This window comes from Pelobates fuscus, chromosome 5 (assembly GCF_036172605.1).
Source record: "Pelobates fuscus isolate aPelFus1 chromosome 5, aPelFus1.pri, whole genome shotgun sequence".
NCBI lineage: Eukaryota > Metazoa > Chordata > Amphibia > Anura > Pelobatidae > Pelobates > Pelobates fuscus.
This window is the reverse complement of record NC_086321.1, coordinates 193,598,569-193,624,678: the sequence shown is the minus strand read 5'-3', so window position 1 is coordinate 193,624,678 and position 26,110 is coordinate 193,598,569. Positions and strand designations below refer to the sequence as shown.

At 40.9% G+C, this 26,110-nt stretch overlaps 1 protein-coding gene across 4 annotated transcripts in view; it reads right to left on the bottom strand.

Moving 5' to 3' along the window:
* Positions 1–586: 586 nt before the first annotated feature.
* Positions 587–26,110, bottom strand: part of DCAF11 (DDB1 and CUL4 associated factor 11) — a 73,864-nt gene continuing 48,340 nt past the window's right edge. For 3 of the 4 annotated variants that reach the window (XM_063454906.1, XM_063454907.1, XM_063454908.1), the window contains exons 2-15: positions 25,852–26,017; positions 25,361–25,488; positions 24,544–24,662; positions 21,622–21,677; positions 21,444–21,544; positions 20,968–21,114; positions 14,951–15,005; positions 14,691–14,759; positions 13,786–13,843; positions 12,876–13,061; positions 3,776–3,929; positions 2,539–2,691; positions 1,474–1,580; positions 587–1,149 (exon numbers count right to left, since the gene is read on the bottom strand). In XM_063454906.1, the coding sequence (XP_063310976.1) occupies positions 1,033–1,149; positions 1,474–1,580; positions 2,539–2,691; positions 3,776–3,929; positions 12,876–13,061; positions 13,786–13,843; positions 14,691–14,759; positions 14,951–15,005; positions 20,968–21,114; positions 21,444–21,544; positions 21,622–21,677; positions 24,544–24,662; positions 25,361–25,488; positions 25,852–26,006 (1,605 nt within the window). In that variant the 5' untranslated portion in view covers positions 26,007–26,017 and the 3' untranslated portion in view covers positions 587–1,032. Of the gene's footprint in view, positions 1,150–1,473; positions 1,581–2,538; positions 2,692–3,775; positions 3,930–12,875; positions 13,062–13,785; positions 13,844–14,690; positions 14,760–14,950; positions 15,006–20,967; positions 21,115–21,443; positions 21,545–21,621; positions 21,678–24,543; positions 24,663–25,360; positions 25,489–25,851; positions 26,018–26,110 lie in introns of those variants that run through there. The other variant, XM_063454909.1, reaches the window with a different exon arrangement.

Here is a 26,110-nt window from a genome sequence, read left to right as displayed (position 1 = left end):
CATATGTTACACTTCATCAGGACACAAGCATTTTAATACTATCTATGATCAGTGCCTTGAAATACAGGAGGCATGTACAGCAGTTATTCTCTGGCTGATGCACTACATGCTGGAAAATGAGGTATTACAACCAGGTTAACCAGTCTACAGAAGTGTCTGAACTTGTGCACTCAATGGATTAATTAATTTGGAGCCACATGTCTACTTTCATAAGTGGTTCTAGGCAGGAAATAGTTGCTTTTAGAGATACTTTCCCAAAAAGGGGATATTGATTGTCAATGCAAACATGACGTAACTACAGGTTGAAATATAAGACAGTAGATCCAGACTCTATTGTTTAGGCTTAAAGGTTGGCCTTTATTGAGAATCAAAATCACATCAAATCAGATCATGATGTAAAGGGAGGGGGCACAAAAAGGGAGAGACACTTTTAGTATTTTGATATGTATAGCCTATGCCAGAATAAAGGTATGTGCAATATATTAACAATATCTCTGGTGGAACTTCATAGTTTTAGATTAATACAAATAATCTTATCATATATGTAACACACAGTGCACATATGTGCACAAAAAAAAGCCAATGCTTTAAAGGTATAGAACAATTTTATTACATAAAAGGAATCCAGAAGCGCAAAACTCATAACAAGCCAGTAGCATTGATAATTACATTTTGTGTTACCTGTGTGAACAAGTAGGCCTTTTGTGGTCTGTCACTTCACTATCAGATAGTTTGATATTTGAATGATTTCTTACTATGAACCCCTACCACCATGGCATTAGTTCCTAAAACTCTCCCATTTTGTCAGAACAAAAGGATGTCGATTTTTACAATCCTGCAGTCACTTTAAACTTCTGTCACTCAGTCATAAAGGCTTATGAACCATACATCCCCCTACCAAATGAAAAGATAAACTAGCATACATACACAGCTCCTCTTCCATTACATGAATCTTATGTTGCATCTGATTGAAAATACTCATACTCTGTCTGCCCTCACCCTACACATATTTATAGTAGTAAGATTTCCAGGCTACCATGAAGAAGAGCTGCTAGCTGGACTGCCCTCAGAATCTAATGGGGGCGTACGCAGGTCTTCTGGGTAAAATTCAGTTTGGCGGTGTTCCCACACACGAAGACTGCCATCCCACTGAAATGACAAAACAGAAGGTACAAGGGGAAAAAGAACGAGAGGAAAAAAAAAATAGTTATTACGTGCTTTCATCTTCATGTTTCTTGTCCCCATTTGTAGAAACCCATTCAGAACTCTTCCCCAACTCATTCAACTTGTACTCTAATAAGAAACAAAAAATGAATCCTTCTTAAATTCAGACAATTTTATCACCCAGCTTTTTCCCCTTGAATCAATTTGCCTCTCAACCATTCTTTCACCTCCCCTATCTCACACTATCTCCCTTTTCATTTCTAACAAAACAACCCCTCGATTATCCCATTTCCTTCTCGTGTCACTTACAGAGCTGCTAACAAGCCGGTTGTCACAAGGATGCCAGCTGACATCTCGCACACATGCTTTGTGATTTGCCAATTTCGTCACTATATGGCCAGTTAATAAGTCGTAAACTGAAGAAATTGAGAAAAAGACAGCATCAGTAAAAAAAAAAAGGGAAGTGCAGAAAACAAGCAAAATAATATTTCCCATTTCAAATTAGAAAAGGCTTTTGTGTGCACTCATAAGCACATACACATAACAGATAACTGGATTATAAATACGAGTGTGTGTGTGTCCTTTAAATATATATTTTTTTCTCTTTAAAAAAACTTGAACTTTTATAAACTTTCATTCATAATTAAAAATCCATATAGTCAGCTATTCACTCCTGACAGACCAATGTGACTAACTCGCAGACGATTTACTTTACAATCTTCAGCTGTAATATGTAGTGTAACAAAACCTGGTTTGACAGAAAGATACAAACAATAATTGTAGGTTTTGATAGCCCTCAACTGAAGCTTAACATCTTATGGTATGCGACTTATAAAATATAAGGTACAGATCTGAAACATAGGGACAGATAAGTCAGTGTGATCGGTATAGATAAAGCAGAAGGAAAATAAAAAAGAAAACTGTAGAGGAAACAAAGAAAACAACAGAATGTGTTGTCTACATGGATATCATAGAACAATACGGGATGCGGCTAGCTGAATAAATTGTAAGCTTCTTAAATAGAATGACTTTTCAGGGAGAGTTTGAAGGTTGAATGGGATGGAGATTTCATCACATATAGCATGGTGGTGAGTTGAGTTATATGACGCAGCTTCTCCAAAAGGAAAGGAAAAAAAAAATCAAGGCTGAAGTGATAAAACAGGGTAAACAGTTTTATCATATCTGTTAAATGAAAGCAGGAAAAACTAACTTCTCATGGTGTTCATCTTACCCTCTATTTAAATGGGAATATCTTGAGCAGAGCAAACAAAAAAAAAAAAAAAGAGTAAGAAAAAGGTGAGGGTGCTGGTATACAAAAGTAGAGTTAAGTTTCAGTTGTAATAGCTCAGCATGCTTCAACACCTATTTATTTACCTACGACACGACCTGTGGAGCAACCACTGTACACATACTGCTGACCAGTACTATATTCTGGTGAAAAGCGACATCGAATCAGTGTATGGAGGACGCCATGGCCACGATATGTCATTAGAGATGTGTCACCTGGGAGTCTTTTTTTCCTGAGAGCTAAGAGAAATTGGTAAAAAAAATAAAATTGGATAGTAATCACGAAAAAAGAAAGGGAAAAATGGGATAAAAAAAAGAATATAAACCAATGATCATATAAAATGATTTTGCTTTATAGCTTTTCTGTCTGATTACTGAGTAAATGAGCATTCCACAGTGCTAATTATTTAAAAAAAAAAAATAAGTAAAATCACGGTTTAGCAGATATATCCCACAATGAATACAAGCATGCATTTTTTATGCATGTATTCATTGGGGGAATATCTTAAAAGAGCTTGCAAATACTGCAGTTCTTATGAGGCTTCTCATTAAAGGGACACTATAGGCACCCAAACCACTTCATCTCATTGAAGTGGTCTGGGTACACTGTTCCTTTAATGTTAGCCCTGAAGCTGCAGATTCAGATAAACTGCCATGTTTACATTGGGGTTAAGCCTGCCTCTAGTGGTTGTCTATCACACAGCCATAGAGGCGGTTCCTGGCCTTTCACACATTGTATGAGGACGTCCAGCGTCTGCTAAATCCTCACATGAAAGCATTGATTCAATGCTTTCCTATGGGGAAGGCCTAATGCGTTCACTGCACATGCTCATTAGAATCCCCTCATCGTATGACGTTGGAGGAGTGCAACCCAGTGCCAAGGTAAGTGTAAAAGGGGTATTTAACCCTTTATTCACTTGGGAGGGAGGGAGGGTTGCAGAGAGACACTATAGTGTTAGGAATACAGTTTTGTATTCTTAACACTGCAGTGCTCCTTTAGGAGCCTTCTGAAGCTATCCCTTTGTGTGAACTGAGCTCCGTGAGTGGGAAGGCAGAAAGAAGCCACTTGAGCACGCCTGCCACTTCCATTATCTCAAGGGCACCAACGGAAGCAGTATGCAAACCTCCCTAGCTGTTTGATACACACGGGGCGTTTCAATATTTAATTATAAAAGTGCAGATTTATCATAGAAATCGTCACTTTTATAAAGTGCCTTTTAAATTGAATACTCCTCAACCATAAAGCACTTTAACAAGCTGAAGTGCTTAATGGATGTTGAGTTGTCCTTTAACTACTATGATCTTGTTGAGGATATTAGCTTACCTCTTTTGGGTACCTGCTGCCAGCGATAATCCCAGTTTTGCTGGGTCACTACTCTACGGGAGGCCTCCAGGCCCTCTGGTCCTGAAAAGCGCCTGATATCCCATAATTTAATACTCTGATCTTTGGAATTGGATAGTAGATACCGGGCATCACCCTGTGGATAGAAGAATCAGCATTTCAGTGAAAGGGCTAAACAAGATAATTGCCTTTGCTTGACTTATGCGAGAATCAAAAACATACACATATAGAAATGAGCGCTGCTCATAGCTCTTCTCAGTCTGGGGCCACTAACTGTGGCTCCAGCTGACAGAGGGGAATCCCAGTTACTGAAATTTAAACCCTTTAAACCCTGCTGGAACCTTTACTGCATGATGGTCTATATGCGGTCACTGGGCATTAAAGACTTGCACAGCATGACGGTATAGAGCATCATGTGATCCTTAAGTGGTTCACATGTTTTTATTTTCAATGACTTTTACATTTATGCTTTATAAAGCTGGGTTATGAAGGCAAAATTATTTTTAGTTCTTTCAGGATTGATGCAGGGAGCAAAATGGGTTTTGGAGCAGATGCAATTAAGAGAATTGGGAGACTGCAGACTGTTTTAAAGGGACACTATCAGCACCCAGACCACTTAATCTAAATGATCATGACAACACGATGCCACCTAAATAGGTGTCAGGACACTATAGTGTTAAGAATATAGGTTTTGTATTAAAATTTTCCTTTAAGCTGTATGTGCATGACAATATGATGTAATAATTTTCTCCTTATTTCATTCCTTGTTATTTAAGTACCATTTAACAAATGTTTGGGTTAAGGGGCATTCTTTTGTCAAGTGGGCAATAACCTAGTGCAGGATCAAGAATATATGGATTGAACGTAAGCCTCAATCAAGATGATGTGGCGATATATTGGAAACGTGTGGATGTTTGAGAATTTCCCAAAACTCAGAAATTATCCTGGTTTGCTCTATGAGATGGGCAGTTACAGCGGTTTTAATTTTACACATTATTATTATTTTACTATTTATATAGCGCCAACAAATTCCGTAGCGCTGTACAATGGGTGGACTAACAGACACATAATGTAGATCAGACCACTGGACGTACAGGAACAGAGGGGGTTGAGGGCCCTGCTCGATTAGCTTACATGCTAGAGGGAGTGGGGTATAGTGACACAAAGGGTTAAAGTAGGGGAATTAAATAGTTTGTTAAGAGAAGGGTTTATTGAGTGCTTGGTAGGTCATTTTTGACAGTTGCAGGAAAGAAGTCATGGGGTGGGGGATGAGAAACCTGCTGACAGTTTAATTGATATGCTTTAATAAAAAAGTGAGTTTTCAAAGATTTTTTCAAGGAGTGGAGGCTGGGTGAAAGTCTGATTGAGGAGGGAAGGGAGTTCCACAGAATAGGTGCAGCCCTGGAGAAGTCTTGAAGACGAGCATCAGAGGAGGGGATCCGGGCAGAGGGTAGGTGTAGGTCTTGGGCTGAGCGCAGGGGTCTCGACGGGACATACTTGTGTATGAGGGAGGATAGGTATGTTGGAGCAGCATTATGTAAGGATTTGTAAGCAAGCGCCAGAATTTTGAATTGGGCCCTATATCTAACTGGAAGCCAATGCAGGGACTGACAGAGCATGGAGGCGTGGGAGGTGCAACCGGACAGGAAAATAAACCTTGCTGCCGCATTCATTATAGATTGCAGCGGCTGGGAACATGTAAGACCGGTGAGAAGGGGATTGCAATAGTCAAGGCGAGAGAGAACAACAGCATGAACCAGTACCTTAGCCGCGTCCGGCGTTAGATATGGGCGGATGCGTGCTATGTTCTTGAGTTGGAAGCGACAGGATTTGGCTATCGATTGGACATGAGGAGTAAAAGAGAGGTCAGAATCAAAAAGAACCCCTAGGCAGCGGGCCTGCGAGGTGGAGGTGATAGTAGCACCGTTGACTTGGCTGGAGACAGACACAGGAGTAGCAGCACTTGAGGGAGGAAAAACGGTTTTGGACAGGTTGAGTTTAAGGAAGTGAGCAGCCATCCAGTTGGAAATAGCAGAGAGGCAGTCAAAAACACGAGTCAAGGGGGGCGGAGCCTAACCGCCAAGCTGGAAACACACACGGAATACCAGCTCCTGCCAAAAGCAACTTAATCAGGGCTAAAAAACCCGCAACTCGGAGTGAAAACCGGCAGGAAGGCAAGAGAGACAACGGGGAAAGCCGGGAGAATCGACCGACACCAAACATGCGACACTTACTGCCCGGGAACCCGCAACAGCAAATGGGGCCTATCCGGGACCGAGCCAGAGAGAGACGGCCGCTCTCCACGACGGCAAAGCCTCGAGTGGATCCTACAGCACGCTCATCGCCTACCTCCCCTCCCCCCATGGACTGGCGGGGGTTATCCCGGTCCTCATTGCATGCTCGGGGCAGCCAACTTGAAGCGAAAGACAAGCATGATCCCAAACACCAGACATACAACCCGCCACATGGCGCTCCAAAGATGGCGTCCGATAGAGCACGGAACAAGCTGGGCATACTGCCGACAAATGAACCACAACCAGATCTCTCGCAGCGACTGGAGGCGATTTTTAACCGCTTCTGGGAGGCACTGAGGGAGAGGCAACTAGCAGCCAGAAGCGACCGGCCTGTCACACAGACAGCAACTAACCGGAACCGCAGGCGGCGAGAGGTGAGGGGGAAACCCTCAGGCGCAAACCTACAATGGCGGTCTACCCACACTCCCCCTGGCCCACCAGAGCCGCAGACCTCAAGGCTGAAAGCCCGAAAGCCTCAAACAGCAAAAGGGATCTCACCAGCAGTGCCACCACAAGGCTTACCACGCCAGGGGACGACTCCCAGGCCGAAAGGCCCTGGCAGGCGGCACCGGAGAAAGCGACATATCATGCCTACTACCCGCCAACATGGAGCACAGGAGGGTATCCCACACATGCGACAGACGCAACAGTGGCAGGACCACGCCGGAATACGCCATACAACCAAGGTACAAAGGGGAACCCCTCCGGCGAAAGCCCTTACCCTGCGACCCTCAGTGCCCAGGGGTAGTACGCAGCGATCATCCTGGCCACGGGGTTCAGTATACCGACGGGCGGGCATAGGTTAACAATGCCGCAACCCCAAGGACTCACAAGCCGTCCACCTCACCCAATTTACACGCAAAATGGACGCTATCCTGACTCCTCTCTTCCTCAATGTTATGTGTATTGCAACAGTCCATTCTCGCCAACAGAAATGTATAGACATCTCTTCTACAACCTACTGTATATTTTATTGTATGTTCTTTCTCTCATCTCTATCCTAAATAACACTCAAACGCACATGTAGAGAGACGGATCACTGCACCACAAGAAAAAAATGTATGTACATGTACACACCACGAGCGTCACATATACACATGCAGGACGACATGCCCCTAGGTTCACACACGCTTACCACACTTGCACTATACATTGCAGTGCGCATAGGCCATGATCCCAATTTAGCCTGCTGCCTGCCCGGCAACTTACATGTTCAACTCCTACGTCTGTTCCTTCCCCTTCTTGCCTTATGTGCATAATCTGTGATGCCCAGACTAGCTTAACCACTGTTAAATTAATTAACATGCAACACAACTCTTACAATCTGAAAGTTTAAGCTACCAATACTTGCCTTGTAAAGTAACAGAATGTTCTAACTAGCTTGATGTCTCTTGATTTCAAACAAAAAAAATGTGCTGATAATGATTGCCATTATTATTGATAACCTTGTTTTATTCCTTCAGCCTGTATTTGCTGTTGTGGCAATATAAGCTTGTTTTGTCATTCTAAGCACAATAAAAATAAAGAATTAAAAAAAAAAAAAAAACACGAGTCAAGGTGGGCGAAAAGAGATCAGGGGAGGACAGGTAGAGTTGCGTGTCATCTGCATTTAAATTATATTGGAAGCCAAAGGAGCTGATGAGTTTACCAAGGGAGGCAGTATAGATAGAGAACAGTAGGGGGCCGAGGACAGAACCTTGGGGGACGCCGACAGAGAGGGGTTGGGGAGAAGAGGCAGAGCCAGAGAAAGAAACACTGAAAGAGCGCTGGGAGAGGTAGGAGGAGCACCAGGAGAGAGCAATATCCCGTAGACCAAAGTTACGGAGAATGTGAAGAAGTTGTTGATGATCAACGGTGTCAAAGGCGGCAGAAAGATCAAGGAGGATTAGGATAGAGTATTGGCCGCGAGATTTAGCAGCAATTAAATCGTTGGATACTTTGGTCACAGCAGTTTCGACAGAGTGACCAGCGCGGACTCCAGACTGAAGGGGGTCAAGCAGAGAGTTGGATTCGAGAAAGTCTGTCAATCTGGCGTACACAACTCTCTCGAGGATTGGGATCAAGGTTGGGCTTTTTCAGAATTGGGGTTACGGTTGCATGTTTGAAGGGTGAGAGAAATGTGCCAGAGGAAAGGGAGAGATTGTTAGTGAGAGGAAGAGCAAGGGAGGGAGACAAAGTGCGGATGAGATGCGAGGGAATAGGATCGAGGGAGCAAGTGGTGGGGCGAGAGGACAGGAGCAGAGCAGAAACCTCTTGTGCTGTACATAAGAAGTAATGATGTGGGTTTGGTTAAAACTGTTAATATATTGCGTTGTTTAAAAAAAAGTTTTAATGTCAACTGTCCAACAGCTTTTTTAGTTTGTTTGCAGATGGTCCTGTGCTTGAGTTCATTAGACTCAAATGATTTAAGAGCGCAAGGAAGAGTGTGGAAGAAGCTAAACGTTGCAAAGACAATTTTTGCCACTGTGTGGTTCTACGTGCAGGCACTTAGAAATAGATGGAAAGGATTTAGGCCTGTTTAGGAAGGATCAAATTCATTTATAAAATGTTGGCAATTATTTTTTTAACTTGTATTTTCAAAATATGATTGAGAAGGTGCTTGGGGGAAGAAGGGGGCTTCACTAGGGAAGATTTCTTGTCCCCCAATCGAGATAGTGACGCAAAAGGCCATCCTCAGGGTCAAGTTCTGAGGAAGAATATGGTGGCAAATGTTTGAAAAAGGCAATCAGGTCATCTAGGACTGGCTGTCAGTTTGGTGAAGTTTAATAAAGTTAATTTAGGTAAAGGGTTAAAGTTATATATCTAAAATGTTTTAGACCTATGGTTCTATGCCACTTAAGCTTTAACTAAACACCACAGCCTAGCACATTTATGGTGGCTTTTATTGTGTGGTCTAGTTAAACTAATAAGACTATTGCCTATCATACATATTTAAAAAATTTGCAATATAATTAAAAATGCAACCTGTTTAACTCATATAAGCACACGATCATTAAACAAAGACAAATCACATAACAAGTTGAAATCTATAATAAACAACATTTTTAAAGTTAGCGCAATGCAGTTTCTACAAATGCATCTGTCTTAAAGGGACTCTATAGGCATCAAAACAACTTTAGCTCAATAACGCAGGTTTGTTGTATAGATCATGAACCGCCAGCCTAACTGCTCAATTCTCTGCCATTTAGGAGTTAAATCCCTGCATGTGACTTGCACAGCTTTCTGAAACACTTCCTGAAAAATAACCTAGTTATATTAGGTCCTGTATTGCATAGTCTGTTAAATCTACAATTATCTCCTGCTGTGTTAATAGCCTTCTAGACAATGCCAGAGCCTCTTGTGTGTGATTAAAGGTCAATTTAAGGAACAGGAGATAACAATGTCTAATGCAAGTTAACATCTGATTGAAAATAAAACATTTTTTGCAGGCTGTGTCATAAACAGCCAGGGAGGGTGTGGATAGGGCTACATAAACAGAAACAAAAGTGATTTTACTCCTAAATGGCAGAGAACTGAGCAGAGAAACTACAGTCATGATTTACATCTAATATTGTGTAGGTCCCCCTTATGCTGCAAAAACAGCTGTGATGCATCAAGACATGGACTCCACACGACCTCTAACCATGTCCTGTGGTATCTAGCACCAAGACATTAGCAGCAAATATTTTAAGTCCTGCAAATTGCGATGTGGGGCTTCCATAGTTCGAATCCATTGTTCTAGCACATCCCACAGATGCTTAATCGGACTAGATCGGAGATCTAGGAAATTTGGAAGCTAATGCAACAACTTGAAGTCTTTGTCATGTTCCTCACACCATTTCTTTTTTTTTTTTTTTTTTATTCTTTATTTTTGCAGTGCGTATATTGGTTACAGGCATACATATGGTACCCCAACGGCATTCCATATGCAGGTTTCAAGACATTAGTTACAGTGGGGGGTAGATAGACAATGCACTTTTTTTGTTTTGTACATATCACGTTATTATAGCAAGCTATTAGGTGTCGTTTAGTGGCATAACATGTGAGGTCAGACTTACGAGTAGGTTATATATTCTAATAAAACATTAGAGTATTATGCATTTGGTGCTCCAGCTGTTTGAACCGCTAGTACAATCAGTTAATGCTGTAGGAGCATAAAGACAAGCTTGGCTAAGAATTACAATTTGCTGTACTGGAGTTAGCATGACATAAAGTTAGACGTTTGCTGTCTATAGTCATATGAGTGTTTGGTCTCTGATGAGTCGTTTGGTCTGGTGAGTTACGCTCTATCTTGGTCTACCCCAGGCGCCCCCACAGAGCATGTGGAGTTTTGTGTGGTTAGTCGCTGTCAGGTCTGGGGTCTATGTAGTTAACACTGATGGAGGTATTTGTCAGGGCTTATGTGCGGCATCTTTGTCTGGATTGGCTTGTTTATACCAGAAGTTGTCAGGTTGTGATGTCAGGTAAGTCAGAGTGTGTGTGAGTCAGTGGATACCGTTTCAGTGTTTGCAGGTACACAACGCATTTATGAGGTATACTAGTGGTATGACAGGATTTGTGTGTATAGTAGTTTGCTAACAGTAGCTGTCATGTGTGGTACAAAAGATGTTATTAGGCATTAAGCAGGTAAGACAAAGGGTGTTAGTATGGCATAACATAACATATCTTATAATGAGAAGAAAACATAGAAAAAAAAAAAAAAAATGAAAAAGCATGAAACTGTGAAATTGCCACGTGTGAGAGTCCGTTACAGCCTATGCCTGATCAGTGTTGATCCCATATCCAGGGAGAGTGTTCATGGGTTTGGGAGCGTGGGGTTGGTCTATTCCTGACCAGCGTGTGGTAGAGCCGCAATGAGGCTGGTGAGTGGGTCTGCGTTGGCGCCATGCCCAGTGAGTGTGGGTGTTGGGCGGCTGCGCGGGCGCTGGTTTGCTTGCAGGCAGGTGAGTAGGTGATCGCTTTTCAAAGGTGAGAGGCTGTAGTGGGGCTTGTAGGCTTAAGTAGGGTGTTGTGCCAGGTACCTCTTTCCAAATGCAGCAGTGAGTCTGCGTTATGAGGCTAGTTCAGTGAAGTCTCATACTTCTTGCTCCCCATTCATTCTCCGCCGAGCTTTGGTTGTATGTACCTGGGTCTGCACGTTGTTGTCAGCCGGCCAAGCCCTGGGGTAGGTTGTCATGATGGTCGGTTAGTGTTAAGTGGTCTCTCCTGCGTTCGGCTTGTTCGTGCTTGCTGGTCGCGCACATGGTTGACGTGCGGCGGCCATCTTGAGGGGCCCTTCCCTGTAAGCCCTCTGTGGTTGAACGGTTGTTTGGGCCCAGGCTAGCGTATCTGTCGCAGCCCATGGAGACCGGGATAACCCCCCCAGTCCAGAGGGGGGGGGGAGACGAGACGCCGTCCGGAGACCCGGGAGAGCGGCCGTCCCTGCCCGGCTCAAGCTCCAGCGAGCTTCGGGCCTCGTCGGGTTACTTTGGATGCCAGTCCAGGGTGTGAGAGGTATCTCCGTGTGCCCCATCGGTTGGAGGTCCCGGTGGGCACCAGTATGGACCTGTGGTTGCCTTTGGCTCCTAGTTGGCTCCGATTCTTCAGGCCCTGAAGCGGGAGCTCAGACAGAGCACGTCTGATCCCGCCGGCGGTCAGGCCCCGCCCCCCCACACCATTTCGGCACAATTTTTGCAGTGTAGCAGGGTGCCTTATCCTGCTGAAAGAGGCCACTGCCATCAGGGAACACCACTGCCATGAAGGCGTGTACGTGGTCTGCAACAATCTCTAGGTAGGTTGTATATGGTAACATCCACATAAATGCTAGGACCCAATCTTTCCCAGCAGAACATTGCCCAGAACACAAGACTGCCTCCTATGGCCTGCCTTTTTCTCACAATGCATCCTGCTGCTATCTCTTCCTCAGGTAAACAGTGTACATACATCCAGCCATCGATTTGATCTAAATGAAAATGTGATTCATCAGCCCAGGCAGCCTTCTTCCATTGCTCCATGGTCCAGTTATGACGCTCACGAACTGGCTTTCAGAGGTGGACAGGTATTATTGAATGCTAGCCTTGGCTCCCCTTGGGCCCTCACGCTGGTTCCTAGTTTGTCCTTCCTGCACTACTTTTCGTATGTACTAACCACTTCATACCAGATGCACCCCACAAGACTTGCCGTTTTGGAGATGCTCTGACCCAGCTGTCTAGCCATCACTTTTTGGCACTTGTGAAACTCACTTAGATCTTTTCACTTTACCATTTTTCCTCCTTCCAACGCATGAAATTCAAGAACTAAATGTTCACTTGCTGTCTAATATAGTACACCCCTGGACAGGTGCCATTGTAATGATGTCATAAATGTTATTTACTTCCACTGTCAGTACTTTTAATATTGTGGCTGATCAGTGTCTACACCAAAACTGCTTCATTAACTTAATGTTGTTTTGCTGCCTTTAGTATCCCTTCAATGGTATGTGTTAACTTATAATTACCGGAACACCAACTACATAAAAATGTATTTTAGTTCTAAAAATACCAAAGAAACAAGTTAGGCAGAAGGCAACGCACAATGCTTAGGCAGAGTACTCTGACCGAGAAAGAGGTATAAAACAGGCATGATTATATAGGAGAGCACATGAAATGTTAACAAAAGAACAGGTAGACAACCTGCAGGATGCTAGTTGCTATTGTCTACAGGCCAGTGGTACTCAACTAACAGTTACATTCCATACCTGTTAGCATTCCACTGAATACTTAAGCCAGTGCTGATACACAGAAACGTAGAGAGGCTTAATGAAGCATAATATGAAATAGTTTTTATCTCACCTTACTGTGTATAAAGGTGATGCCATCTTGATGTCCAGATAACACCCCCACTGGCCTTGGATCATCCTCTCTCATATTTCGGCGGTCCCACACTTTACACAGAGCATCATCACCACCAGAGTACAGGATGTGACAACTGTCATCGGCAAATGAAACAGCATTCACATCGTCTTCATGGGAGGAAATCTGAATTAATGTAGGAGATAGAGGTAAGACATGCAAACTCAGAGTCACACTAAGGTAGAGGAAACCAGTGAAACCAGAGAATGGAGAGCTGAAATGCGAGTGAATGGATTTCTATAGAGAGTGTGATACAAGCAGAGAAACACTTGAATGGAAGGCGAAAATGTAAGAGGGCAAGACAAGAGCATTTGTTAAAATGTATTTATAAAAGAAAAAATGAAGAGGCAAAGAAGTTGAAGAAAGAATAGTATAAACAAAAGAAAAAGACAAGGGAATTACAGAGAGGTAAAAATACCAACAGCAAAATATCTATAGAAAAAACATACTACGAGTGATAAACTAAAGAAAGTGTGGAAGTGGAAAAAAGGAGAAATCTAAAGTATACAGAAGGGGGTTAAACTTTGCAAATAGGGAGTAGGCTTAATGGTTAAGAAATAAACAAAAGGCTAAGAAATCTAAAGAAGGGCTAGTATAAATAAATGTATATGTTTAGGGATACAAAACTGAGAAAAGAATAGTAAACAACTTGATTTCTACAGCAAGAACAGATCTCCTTCTAAAAATGAGACATTGCATAATAGGAAGAAGGAAAAAAAAGAGACAGTTGAAGAAAGAATTTACAAAATGTATAATTAATATGACATCATAAGTTGAGAATAAGTAATTACTGAAGTGATGGTGAGGGAAAAGGTAATGAAAGAAAGTGAAAACAGCTAAGCCTCAGTACCTTTAATGTTCGGATATTTTGCTCACGGTCGTACACATACACACACCCATCATTGGCTCTGTAACAATTGCACAAATGGCACACATAGCAGTACTGTATGTTTCTACTCCTCGATAAACAACAAATTATAAATAAAAAATCTAGCTACCACCTATAGGACCATGTAACGGAAATAAGTACATTATAACAATTGTTTTTATTTCCTTTTCAGGACCGATATCCTTGGTGGTAGGTAATCTTCTGCCCTCTCTGCGGTTCTCCTTTTATAATTTTTTTCACATCATCCAATATTTCCCAACGTGACTATGGTTACATATTACGATACAAAAGAGCGTAGATAACATTCTTAATCTGCAAAGGCAATGCCCATTTGACCAGTAATCAAGTCGCTTCTATACATTTCTAATGATTGAAGTGTATCGATTACTCCTTGAAATATAACTATTATATAAAACAAATGTTTTCTTAGAATCTTCCTCTTATTTAATTCCTTTTTGTACAATACCAAGAAGAGCTGTCAATAACAGCATAATAACAGTAGAACTGTTAGCGAATGTAAAGACTTGCCATTAAAATGCTATTAACGGATTAATAAGCCACAAAACAAAAGGGGACACTAAAGATGCTAGCAATGTTTTATAATTTGTTTTTGTTTTCTAGATCATTAGTATTTTTTTAATTTATTTTCATACACCCAGTATATTTGAGAAAATTACAGTTCTCAATTTTGAAGTGAACATGTTGAGTAAACTAATCTATACAGGGTATAGTAAGCATGTAATATATATATATATGTGTGTTTTTATGTCTTGTGTGATAAATTGGTATGATAAACTTCTCATGCTGCTGTACAAATGTAAAACTATAAAACCACACAAGTAAATACTGAACCAATTAGTACTTACCCACCAAGCACTTCTCGACCATCAGAAGACACAGTGAGTGAGAAAACTGCGAAACGGCGCTCGGAGGGACTGCACATTAGAGAAGAAAGAAAAGAAAGAGGCTGGTGAAGAGAGAGAATACAGTCACAGTAGAGAAGTCAAAGCTTCAGCAAAGCATGGACATGGAATGACGGGTGAAGTAATTGGTTAAGAATGAAGTAAGTTTACAAAAGGAAACTGCACAAAGAAATGCCAATAAAGAAATTATATAAACTGTGTACCTTAGATCCAGCGCTACATGAGAATCAGCATCTCCATATATGTTGCATACATGAACTGAAATCAGAGAAAGACATTTTGTTTGAGATTATGTTAAACAATGATGTGCAGTAAATTTGCCAGCATAGTAAGCTTTGTGTATAGCAGTCTGACTTTTGTTTTGCAGAAATGTTTTTATTAGTAATGCCAGGCATCATTAGACACTTTTGGCAGTCATAGAATAATAAGGGCAGAGTGCTGGAAAATGTGACAATAGATACTCTAAAGTCATTTTCCAGTTTTATAGAAACTTTAAACTGAAAGGAAAAGTAACACATTCGTTATTTTGAATAACTGACCCGCTCCCTGCTCCTCCATCCCAATTCCCCCGCCTCCGCTAGGATGGGAAATTTCTCCCAATATTAAACAAAGTTGAGAAGGTCTTTACCACTAAGATATTTGGTGTCCTATGTCCCTATATTTAAGCTAGAGTATGAGAACACAGAGATAGGCTATCCATTTGTGAACTAGAAATAAGCAGTTCATATAAACAAGAGCAAAAGCTAAAAATCTCAGTGTTGCCGTTTCCTAGGAGGTCGTCGTTTCTTTCGAAGTTAAAATTAAATGGACACTATAGTCACCTGAACAACTACGGCTTAATGTAGTTGTTCTGGTGAGTACAATCATTGCCTTAAGGCATTTTCATGCAAACACTGCCTTTCATAGAAAAGGCAGTGTTTACATTGTCCCTAGGGATACCTCCAAGTAAAAGGCAGTGTTTACATTGTCCCTAGGGACACCTCAGATGGCCACTGGAGGTGCTTTCTGGCTCAGTGCTGCACAGTAGGCACAGGGGACGCTGAATTTTCCTCATAGAGATGCACTGATTCAATGCATCTCTATGAGGAGGTGTTGATTGGCCAAAATGGCATTTGGCCCCGCCCCCATGCTTTCCTTATGGGAAAGCATAAGATTGGCTAAAAATCTGCAAATCTGATTATATTACCAAGGGGGTGGGGCCAACCCCCGCTGGACCTGCGCAGCCCTGGAAATAAGGTGAGTTTTAATTCCTTTTAAGGGGGCTGAGGGGGGGCAAGCCACCTAAATGGTGGGTTTAACACTATAGGGTCAGGAATACATTTTTAATTGGTTATTTCATTACTATAGAAAATTAGGCACTTGAGTTCAAAAATATTCCTCATGACAAGTACAAGAAAGGTCTTTAAAGATAATATAAATTTTAAATAGTATACAATAAAGGGTAAAAAACATTCTAATAGACTGGTGGCACAAAAAGTGCTTGTGGATAAAGTAGACTAGTAGCACAACAATATGATAAGGAGGGCTACATTTACACAATTTTGGGACCTCTCACTCCCGCTGAGTTTCTTTGTCCTATTAACCAGAGGAGGAAGCCATGTATAACTACCGATTAATGTAGTTGTTCTGGTGTCTATAGCATGTCCCTCCAGGCTTTTTAATGTAAACACTGCCTTTTCATAGAAAAGGCAGTGCTTACATTACTGCCCAGTAACACCTCTAGTGGCAGTCACTCCTACGGCCACTAGAGATGCTTTCTGTGTCAGTGATGCACAGTGTGCAGCACTGGTGTTCAGTATCTCCACACTCTGCATGGAGAGGCTTAACATCCCCCAAAGAGATGCACTGAGTCAATGCATCTGTATGAAAAGATGCTAAATGGCGTAGCACACCCTTTTGCTGCACATGTGCAATAGCCTTCAAATGATTACCTATGGAAAAGCATTGGATTGGCTGAGATCATTCAGTTTGATGATCTCAGCCACTGAGGCGGAGCCAGCGTGTGTTCTCCTTTAAAGGGACACTGTAAGCACCAGAACGACTACAGCAAAACAGGTTTCTTTCTTTTTTTTTTAATCACAGTATGAGTACAAATATGAAGTAAATTTATCAAAAGCATTTTTGGTGCCCAGAGCGCTTATGGAATTATGACATACAAATATAACAAAAGCAGGGCCCCAAATATCAAGTTCTACTGACCACTATACACTGTAGGCTTCTTGGACCAAAACATGTACAAGAATCGTACTTGTGTTGTTCTAAACATTCACATTACATCTATATAATCAAAATGTCTACAAAAAGAGGCAGCCAAATACTATGCAGCATACAGAGTTTATGTTAACACACTTAAAAAAAACAACACAAAACAAGGAAGCAACTGCTCTTAAACTATATCTGACATGCTTCTAAACTTTATTAAAATGTCAAACACGAGACATATGTTGGACATGCACAGCTATGTCCATGTATAAAATAAAATATAGCGTATACTGCGCCTTAAAATTTATACATACATAAACCTTCAAGGAAATGTAGCAAACCTCAGAGAAAAAAAAAGGACAAATAATAGTGCAATACAGTATGGTACAATCAAATTAAAATGAGTATAAACTATAGAAAAACCACTCACATACGCTAGAGCTTATTAGAGCTCTGCTGTATAACGCGTGGACGGTACAATCCCCGTCTAAGGATATATAGTAGTTGAAGTGTTGCTGATCCTCCGGGTGTCAGCAGTATATATATGAGGTAGAAAAAACAAGAAAGGAACTCCAATGGTGCAGTAAGTACTGATACTTAAAATAAATACAAAGAAGAAATGTACTTACCGTACATTCTTTAGAGCAAGACTTGCTCTAGTTGGAACAGCATGGGTGGTATAATCTCTACCTGAGGATGTAGATGATGTCAGGAATCAAGCCAAAAAAGGAAATCAATAAATAGTACTGTAAAAAAGTAACTATTTATTTAAAAGGAAATAATAACAATACAAGATATAAAATCTGTGTAAAAGTCCCACTTGACGCGTTTTGCCCGTCCAAAGGGCTTTTTCAAAAGTGTGGGAGATGTCCTCTTCGTATTCTAAATTTATAGAATGGGCTTGATTCATAGTTGCTTCCGGGTTCATTCTATTTCCGGTTTCGCGGGTCGCACCGGAAATGACGCGATCAATTGAAGTCCGTGTGAATAGACTTGTGCGCCACCATGGAACGCACGTGTCACACTAGGAAGTGACGTGGCGCAGTTAGGTTATTGGTGGCCGAAAGGAATCATGGGATATCTATGTGGAACGCACGTCGCGCTAAATATGGCGCGCGTGCGTTCCAAATATCGATCTAATATAGACATCTACATATAGGAGGGGAAATATAAAAATATAAAATATATATGGCCTGTGTGGCTATTAAATAGATACTTAGCCCAATATGCCATAATAACAAGCAATAAACAAAGAATCTATTAGTAATGAAAATATTATTATAATGAATGTTAATAATAAAATTATTATAATGAATGGTTATAATAAAATAAGTTAAATAATGTCTTGATGAATGAATAGTATGAACTTATAAGTATTGTATTGATGTATATAATAAAAAATAAATAAAACATATGTTAAAACATGGCAAAAAAGGATGGTAAGAAATAAACATATGAAGTATATATATATATATATATATATATATATATATATATATATATATATATATATATATATATATTGAAAAGAGGAGAACATATTGACAAGCTAACACATGGTTCAAAAAGATAAAAAAAGGAATGATAGATGTCTATATTAGATTGATATTTGGAACGCACGCGCGCCATTTTTAGCGCAACGTGCATTCCACATAGATATCCCATGATTCCTTTCGGCCACCAATAACCTAACCGTGCCGCGTCACTTCCTAGTGTGACTCGTGCGTTCCATGGTGGCACACAAGTCTATTCACACGGACTTCAATTGATTGCATCATTTCCGGTGCAACCCGCGAAATAGAAAAATAGAATGAACCCAGAAGCAACTATGAATCAAGCCCATTCTATAAATTTAGAATACGAAGAGGACATCTCCCACACTTTTGAAAAAGCCCTTTGGACGGGCAAAACGCGTCAAGTGGGACTTTTACACAGATTTTATATCTTGTATTGTTATTATTGCCTTTTAAATAAATAGTTACTTTTTTACAGTACTATTTATTGATTTCCTTTTTTGGCTTGATTCCTGACATCATCTACATCCTCAGGTGGGGATTATACCACCCATGCTGTTCCAACTAGAGCAAGTCTTGCTCTAAAGAATGTAAGTACATTTCTTCTTTCTATTTATTTTAAGTATCAGTACTTACTGCACCATTGGAGTTCCTTTTTAGTTTTTTCTACCTCCTATATATACTACTGACACCCGGAGGATCAGCAACACTTCAACTACTATATATCCTTAGACAGGGATTGTACCGCCCACGCGTTATACAGCAGAGCTCTAATAAGCTCTAGCGTATGTGAGTGGTTTTTCTATAGTTTATACTCATTTTATTTTGATTGTACAATACTGTATTGCACTATTATTTGTCTTTCTTTTTTTTTCTCTGAGGTTTACTACATTTCCTCGAAGGTTTATGTATGTATAAATTTTAAGGCGCAGTATACGCTATATTTTATTTTGTCTATTTCACCACACAAGGTTTTGGGAATCCTTGCATTGTATACCGCAGCCTGTTCTACAATATTGTGAGCGCCTATACTTTCTGTTTTTTATGTCCATGTATAAGTTCATAGATGCAGACTTTAGGTGCTGAGTGCAGTAGAATCTCCCATTTCCCGCTACCTGTACACACAGCAAGCATTATTAAAATCATGGATGCTGTTGGGAGATCAAGCAAATTATAGTTGCCCAACCCAAGCAGTGCTTGTCAAGGCTCCTTAATTCTGGTAGCATTTTGTGGCTCCACTCTGATAGAATTACCTCTGCAGGACAATTTGCTTCATATTCAGTGGCAGAATGTTGCCCCTTACATGACCGCATTAGGGAAATGCAAGGGGGCTCATATAAGGCTCCCTCTGCTCAGCTGACACTCTCCCTTCCACCCTAAAGTCAGCACTGGGAGGAAGTGATATATCCTGCCGCTTCCTCCTAGGGCTCAATGGGTGTCGCATGGGAGCAGGGAAACTGGCACTGAGCAGAGCCCTACTCCCATGGACCACAGTGAGCACCCCTCTTGCAAAAGCATGGTATGCCAACAGGAGGGTGGATAGAAGTAATGTATATTTTAATTATTGCGCATGTATATACCTGTGAGTGTATCTATGTAGGTATTCTTTGCTGTGTGTACCTGATCATTTATCTGTGTCTATTAGCGTATGTATGAGTGTTTTTGTAGGTATCTTTGTGTGTGAGAGTGTGTATTTAGTAAAGTGCGTCCGTACGTGTTGCTTTGTGTGTAGCATTGTGTACTTGTGTATGTGGAAATGTTTATCTCTATATATGTCTCACAGTGTGTATCTGTTTGTGAATTTCTCCCTTGCACTGTGTATCTTTTTGTGTTTGTGACTGCATGTATGTATGTATGTATGGGAGCATGTGTTTGCTTTTTTGCATATAGACATTAGAAAATGAGTTTGACAACCCTGCTAAAATTTCCAACAACCTTCAGACCACGGACTATCAGTAAACAATATACAGTAGTTTTAAACACTGTGTAAGGTACACTATGTGAAAGTCAAACTGTAAAATGTATTTTAAAAATTATACATATATATAGGGAACAAATGCACAATTGCATATACAAGAAAAATAATCAAAAATATTTTAATAGCTTTGTCAGTATTACGCATTGGTTATTTTCTCAACTTAATTTCTCTCTTGTAAAGCCTAAAAGACTTTTAAACCTTAACGGATAACATAAAAATATGTAAAATACTTCTTAAGGTAGGTCAGTTCCAATATGTACACACAGAGTGAGGCAATGGGGTAATACACTACAATGCATAGATCACAGATTTATACACAAAAAAATGATAGTTTTCTAAAGTGATGGATTGGTCCCTGACAGCTGTTCCTAGCTGTACAGGTGACTCCCACTGTGACAAACAGTATATGGTGATAGTCATGTAAAACTTTACATTTACGCACGTTAAACTCTAAGTAGTTTTTAACTTAGTGGCTTTAAATTTGCAAACAAAACCTTTCATCCATCCCCATGTTATGTATACTGACTGTAGTCTGACCAGCTGGAGTACATGAAGTGCCCTCCATCAGGGGTAAAGGCTACATCTAAAACACTCCAGCCAACATCACGAGCTTTCACTGTGCGGAATTTCTTGAAGGCTCCGTGACGACAATCGTACAGTCGGATATTCTGATCTGACCAAACAGAGAAGAGACAATGTGACAGCTTGAAGGCCATAGAAAGAATGAAGAAGAAAAAAAAAAAAAAAAGAAGTAGGATCAGGAAGATCAAGTTTAAGAGAGATAACTGAGCGGAGAGAAGAAAAAAAAACAAGTGCGGAAAATTAAGTTTAACAGAAATAAGACTGCCAAAAGTGAAGGTAAATGTTACAGTATTATGAGTAAGAAAAGGTGATTAAGTAGGAAAAGCATATAGCACAGAGATGGAAATGGAAGAAGGTTGTCAAATCTAAAAATAGAGCGAAAGAAAAGTTAAGGAAAGGGCAGAAAATACAGAACTTTACCTTGACAAGCTGACATAAAAATGGTCCCATCAGGGGAGTAAACACCGCAGAAAGCCTTCTGGGTATACAAGTCTGTGGCACACACATGATTTGGTAGGAAGCTGTGAGGATATAATAGTAATTAAAACAATTTCCAAAGCATGTATTCACAAGTAAAGCACAAGTTCAAATTACTTACTAGGATGTTACCCGAGATCGTTCCCCCATAGAAAAACCACATCCTGTCCTTTCTCTCTACAGAGACAATCATAAGGAAGAGAAAGAACTTGTCAATGAGTTAAACACAGAGAGATGACATGCTAAAGAGTAACGTACACCAGGTAGAAATACATAACGAATGTGACCAATATGGAGTACAAACAGTTAAAGTGGCTCTGTCACCGCACCGTAACTGGTTAGAACCCATTCTTTTGCAATTCATGTGCTGCCTTTTTTCCATTAAAGACTGTAGTTTCCATTATATACATACAGAAACATAGAGGCTAGTTTTTTCTTATAGATCCAGGCACTTAGCAAAACGTAAAAATGGATAAAAGATTAGCTCCACTTCCCTTTTTCAGTCTATTTTACCAGAATTCCTACCTTTACTCAGGGTCAACTCTAAAAATGATTAGTTCAACATGACCATTACATGTCTAATAACATGCGCTGTGGTCATGTGCAGGATTATAAATCGAAGCATAAAAGTCCAGCTCATTACCAGCACATTAGTGATGGTGGGAAACAATCCATTTTAGGGCATTGATATTAAAGTGGGGAATTAAGAAAGCTGGTTTAAGATAATTGCATTTATTGTTCAGATGCAAGAGTGTAATTAAAAGGAACATTTCACCCAGACTCAATGCTATCATTTTCTTTCTCACCTTCTACTTTCTTTATTCCATAGATCTGGATTAACTCAACTTATCTTCCTGATGTAAATATAGTTATCCTCACCCCATCCCTGACATCTCTACCCAGTCCCAACCCATCCAGAGCACACTTGTTCACTGCTGCACCGGTCTTAATTCCACCCCATAGAGAGCGGACACAGACAATAACACTAGTGCATAGCACTGACATACGCTCATAGGAGACTGGAAGTTACGCCTACCCACAGTCCCTACCGTGGTTTTGTTGAATTAAGTTTCCTACAACTGTTAGGACAGTACTCACAAACCCTACACCCACTCCATTGCTATGGTCTCACCTACTCACAGAGATAAGACTCGAATGAGCAGACTCACGGGATCATTTCTCTATCTAATGTGAACAGTCTAACTCAGGTAGTCAACCTTTTAATACCTACAGCCCACTTTTGTATCTTTGTTGATGGTAAAATCTCCTTACCGCAAACCAGTGCCGCAGTACCTAATTTTATAGCGCAAGTGCTATATTTTTTAGAAAGTTTTTTTTATTTTTAAATATGTACTTAAATGTATCTATATTTTTCCCTTTTTCGTTTTGCACGTTTGTTTTCTATGTGTGTCTGTGAGGTGCTGTGTGTGTGAAGGATGCTGTGTGTGTGTGTTTGTGTGTGAGGGGGTAGTGTGTGTTTCTGTGTGAAGGGTGCGTAGGGTCTATGCTGTGTGTAGGTGGGTGAGATGTGAAAATCTATCTTAATGTATCTACCTCCCTTTTTCTTACCTTTTACCGGCAGTGGGGAAGGATTATGCTGTAAGCCCTGGTGGCATGTTCACTTTAGCCCGCAGCTCTTCCGGCTGCAGGCTGACTCTCCTGTCCTCATGCGAGCACAGCACTGTATTGGAGCATTGCTATGGTAATGCACGGCAAAGCTCCGACCAGCCTGCTCGCGGGAGGAACACAGAGCCTCCCAAACCCTTCCCTCCCTCTGCTGGAACCAAGGGACAGTAAGCCGGTGAGGCAGATCTTTTGATCTCCTCACTAGCCCGTGAGGGATTTCATCAAGGCTGGCTCTGCATGGGTCGGCAGGGAAGATAAAATGATCTCCCCTGCCGGCCTTGGTCTACGGCCACTGAGGCCCAGTGGGCGTTTTCTGCAGAACCCACCACCGCCCACCTGAAAACCGCCCACTAGTGGGCGGTAGGGACCAGGTTGACTACCCCTGGTCTAGCTGGTCTACAAGCTAAAAGGCCAAGCCCAATACCAACTGTATTAGTCTTAATGTGAATTGTATACTGTAATATGCAAATTTTTGGCATACCGTACACATAAGTCATTAAATAATGTATGTTTTCACATCAGGCCACTTTTGTTGTAGCCAGTTAGGATGGCAGACCTGGCCCAAAGACATGGCGTAGTCAGTCACAAAAAGTACCCTCCCCAGGAGAGTGCTGCATTTTTTCTTGACATTATATCCCTAGACACTTGACTATAAAAAGGACCTCTGATTATTTTTTAAATACTTCCAGATTACTGACGTAGAATAGGAAGGTGAGACGACATGAGGATGTGATGAGATGGGAGTCTAGAAGGAGGCTGGTGGTTGAGGACAAGACGCTGTCTAATGTAGGCAATCATGTATGTAATCTCATTAACAATCTTCTGGGATAGCTCAATGAATATAAGGTTGGCACACAGAGATGGGGTATGTGTATGAAGGAGTAGGGACTTGTAATGTGCACAAGTCAAATGGGGGAATTTCAAACATCTGTGCAGCAGGGAAAATACATGCATGTTCGATATTTAAAAATGAGAGAAGGATATTTAAAGATGCTGAAGAAAGTAAATTAAAGCATGTTGAATCTCAGTCGCAAGATATTCAAACTCGAAAATACAACATACAACAGGGCGCATGTATCTGATCATTTCTCAATTTTCTTTTAAGATTCTGCCCATAAATGTGAAAGCTATTTTGACTGGTGCATAGAGCTTGCATTAAATTATTTACAGGACACCTTTTTATTATTAATTTTCACTGTACACAGGAACACATAACACACTACTAGGCCTAAGAAATGTCAAAAGATATCATGCTTCGTGTAGTCTGCATGAAATATATAGAAAAAAAGAGTAGATCATAACTCCAGTACTAGAGTGACATGTTAGAAGACATCACATCTTCATTTGTAGAAAACTAAAGGAAGAAGATAAATACAACTTCAATGGTAAACATGCGATACGTAGGATGATACCATACCTCCCTTAATAAGCGTGTGATACTGCGCTCCTTTTGACCTCCTAATCTCCCTGTAGCTAGAAGAACTTGCGTCCTGATTTGGCTCTGATCCAGAACAGCGGTGTCTGGAGTTGGGTCAACTGCAAGAAGAAGCAAGTAAAAAAAAAGTAATGAGATTTTATCTAGAGATAATTTAATAGCACTACAGAAAGCAGGAAAATAGGCACCTCAAAGTCTTTGATAGCATTTTATAAAACACCATACAGAGCCTCTCTTTTTATTTAATCAGTCAAAACAAATGTGCATATATGTATATGAAGGGGTGGGAGTTCTGAGAAATAGAAATAAGTCTAGCACTGTTACAAAAATCTATTACCATATGTATAAAATTTAGCTAGTAGGATTTCTGCCTTGACGGGTATATGCTGTGTGGTAAATCTCAGTGATCTGCATATGTCCACTGTCTTTATGTTCTGCACTACCTACTGCCTGAGACTAAACAAAGAATGGGAAAAAAAAATCTTAGTTATCTTATCACTTCTGGGACTCACAACACAAATAACCTGGCAGGCCCCAAGTAATTAATAAACCGTTTGACTACGAACCCTGCAAAGACACTTCTGAAACCATAAACACTACAGTGAGCTGTTGTGGTTATGGTGCTTGGAGTATTCCTTTAAATAATGAACACATTTCAATACTGGACTACTCACTTAAGCGTGAGTACTGTTCAACATACGCAGTAGTGATGTGTACTTGAATAATAATACCACACTATAAAAGTATTTTTCTTTTAATGTAGTGTGTGGGTGTGAGAGAGCTGGGGGAGATTACTCACCGGGAGGTGTGTAGCGGTCCCCTAGGCAGCCCTCCCATGCACTGTCGTTGTCATCATCAGAGTCAGACAGAGACTGCACTAGGTGTAAACTGGCAGGGCCTCCCCCCTGTACCAGCCGTACTTGCCCCCTGCAGGAAAGGCAGAGAAGGCACTTTACATTACCACACTTAAAAACTGAGAGGTAGTACATAAGTTGCATTAATGTGCATCAGGTGAAAGTGTGTTACAACTTATGGCTTATTTGTATTTTACAAATCAGTAATTGCATCTCTACCTTTGTATATAAAAATATATAATAATAATAATAATAATGTGATAAAACTGTACAGGCCAGTTAATTTTGCCATATCATTTTGAGGAACAGACTGAACTGTGACAGAGAATGCCAGTGAGAAATGTTATGAGTGTTATAAGAAAGGGAATTGCTTCTGTGAGTGACAGGTCAGTTTAAAGAAAACTAGCACAGGGATGTCTTGGGGACGGGTCGTTACCTGCGCAGGAGGTACGCCAATACCTGCGCCAGGTCAACGTTCTCCTCGTCGTCATCATCCTGTGGTCCACGGGATATTGAGCTGCTGCGGGAGCCTCCCGGAGAATCCCTCTGAGCTCCACCTCCTCCTGCACTGCTGCTACTGCGTGTACCCATGCTCCATACCCCTGCACAATATACACAGAAGGTGTGTAAGTAAATTAATACACTACAAATAGTAATCATTCTTTACTCATGTGAGTAAAGTGAGTGTGTACTGA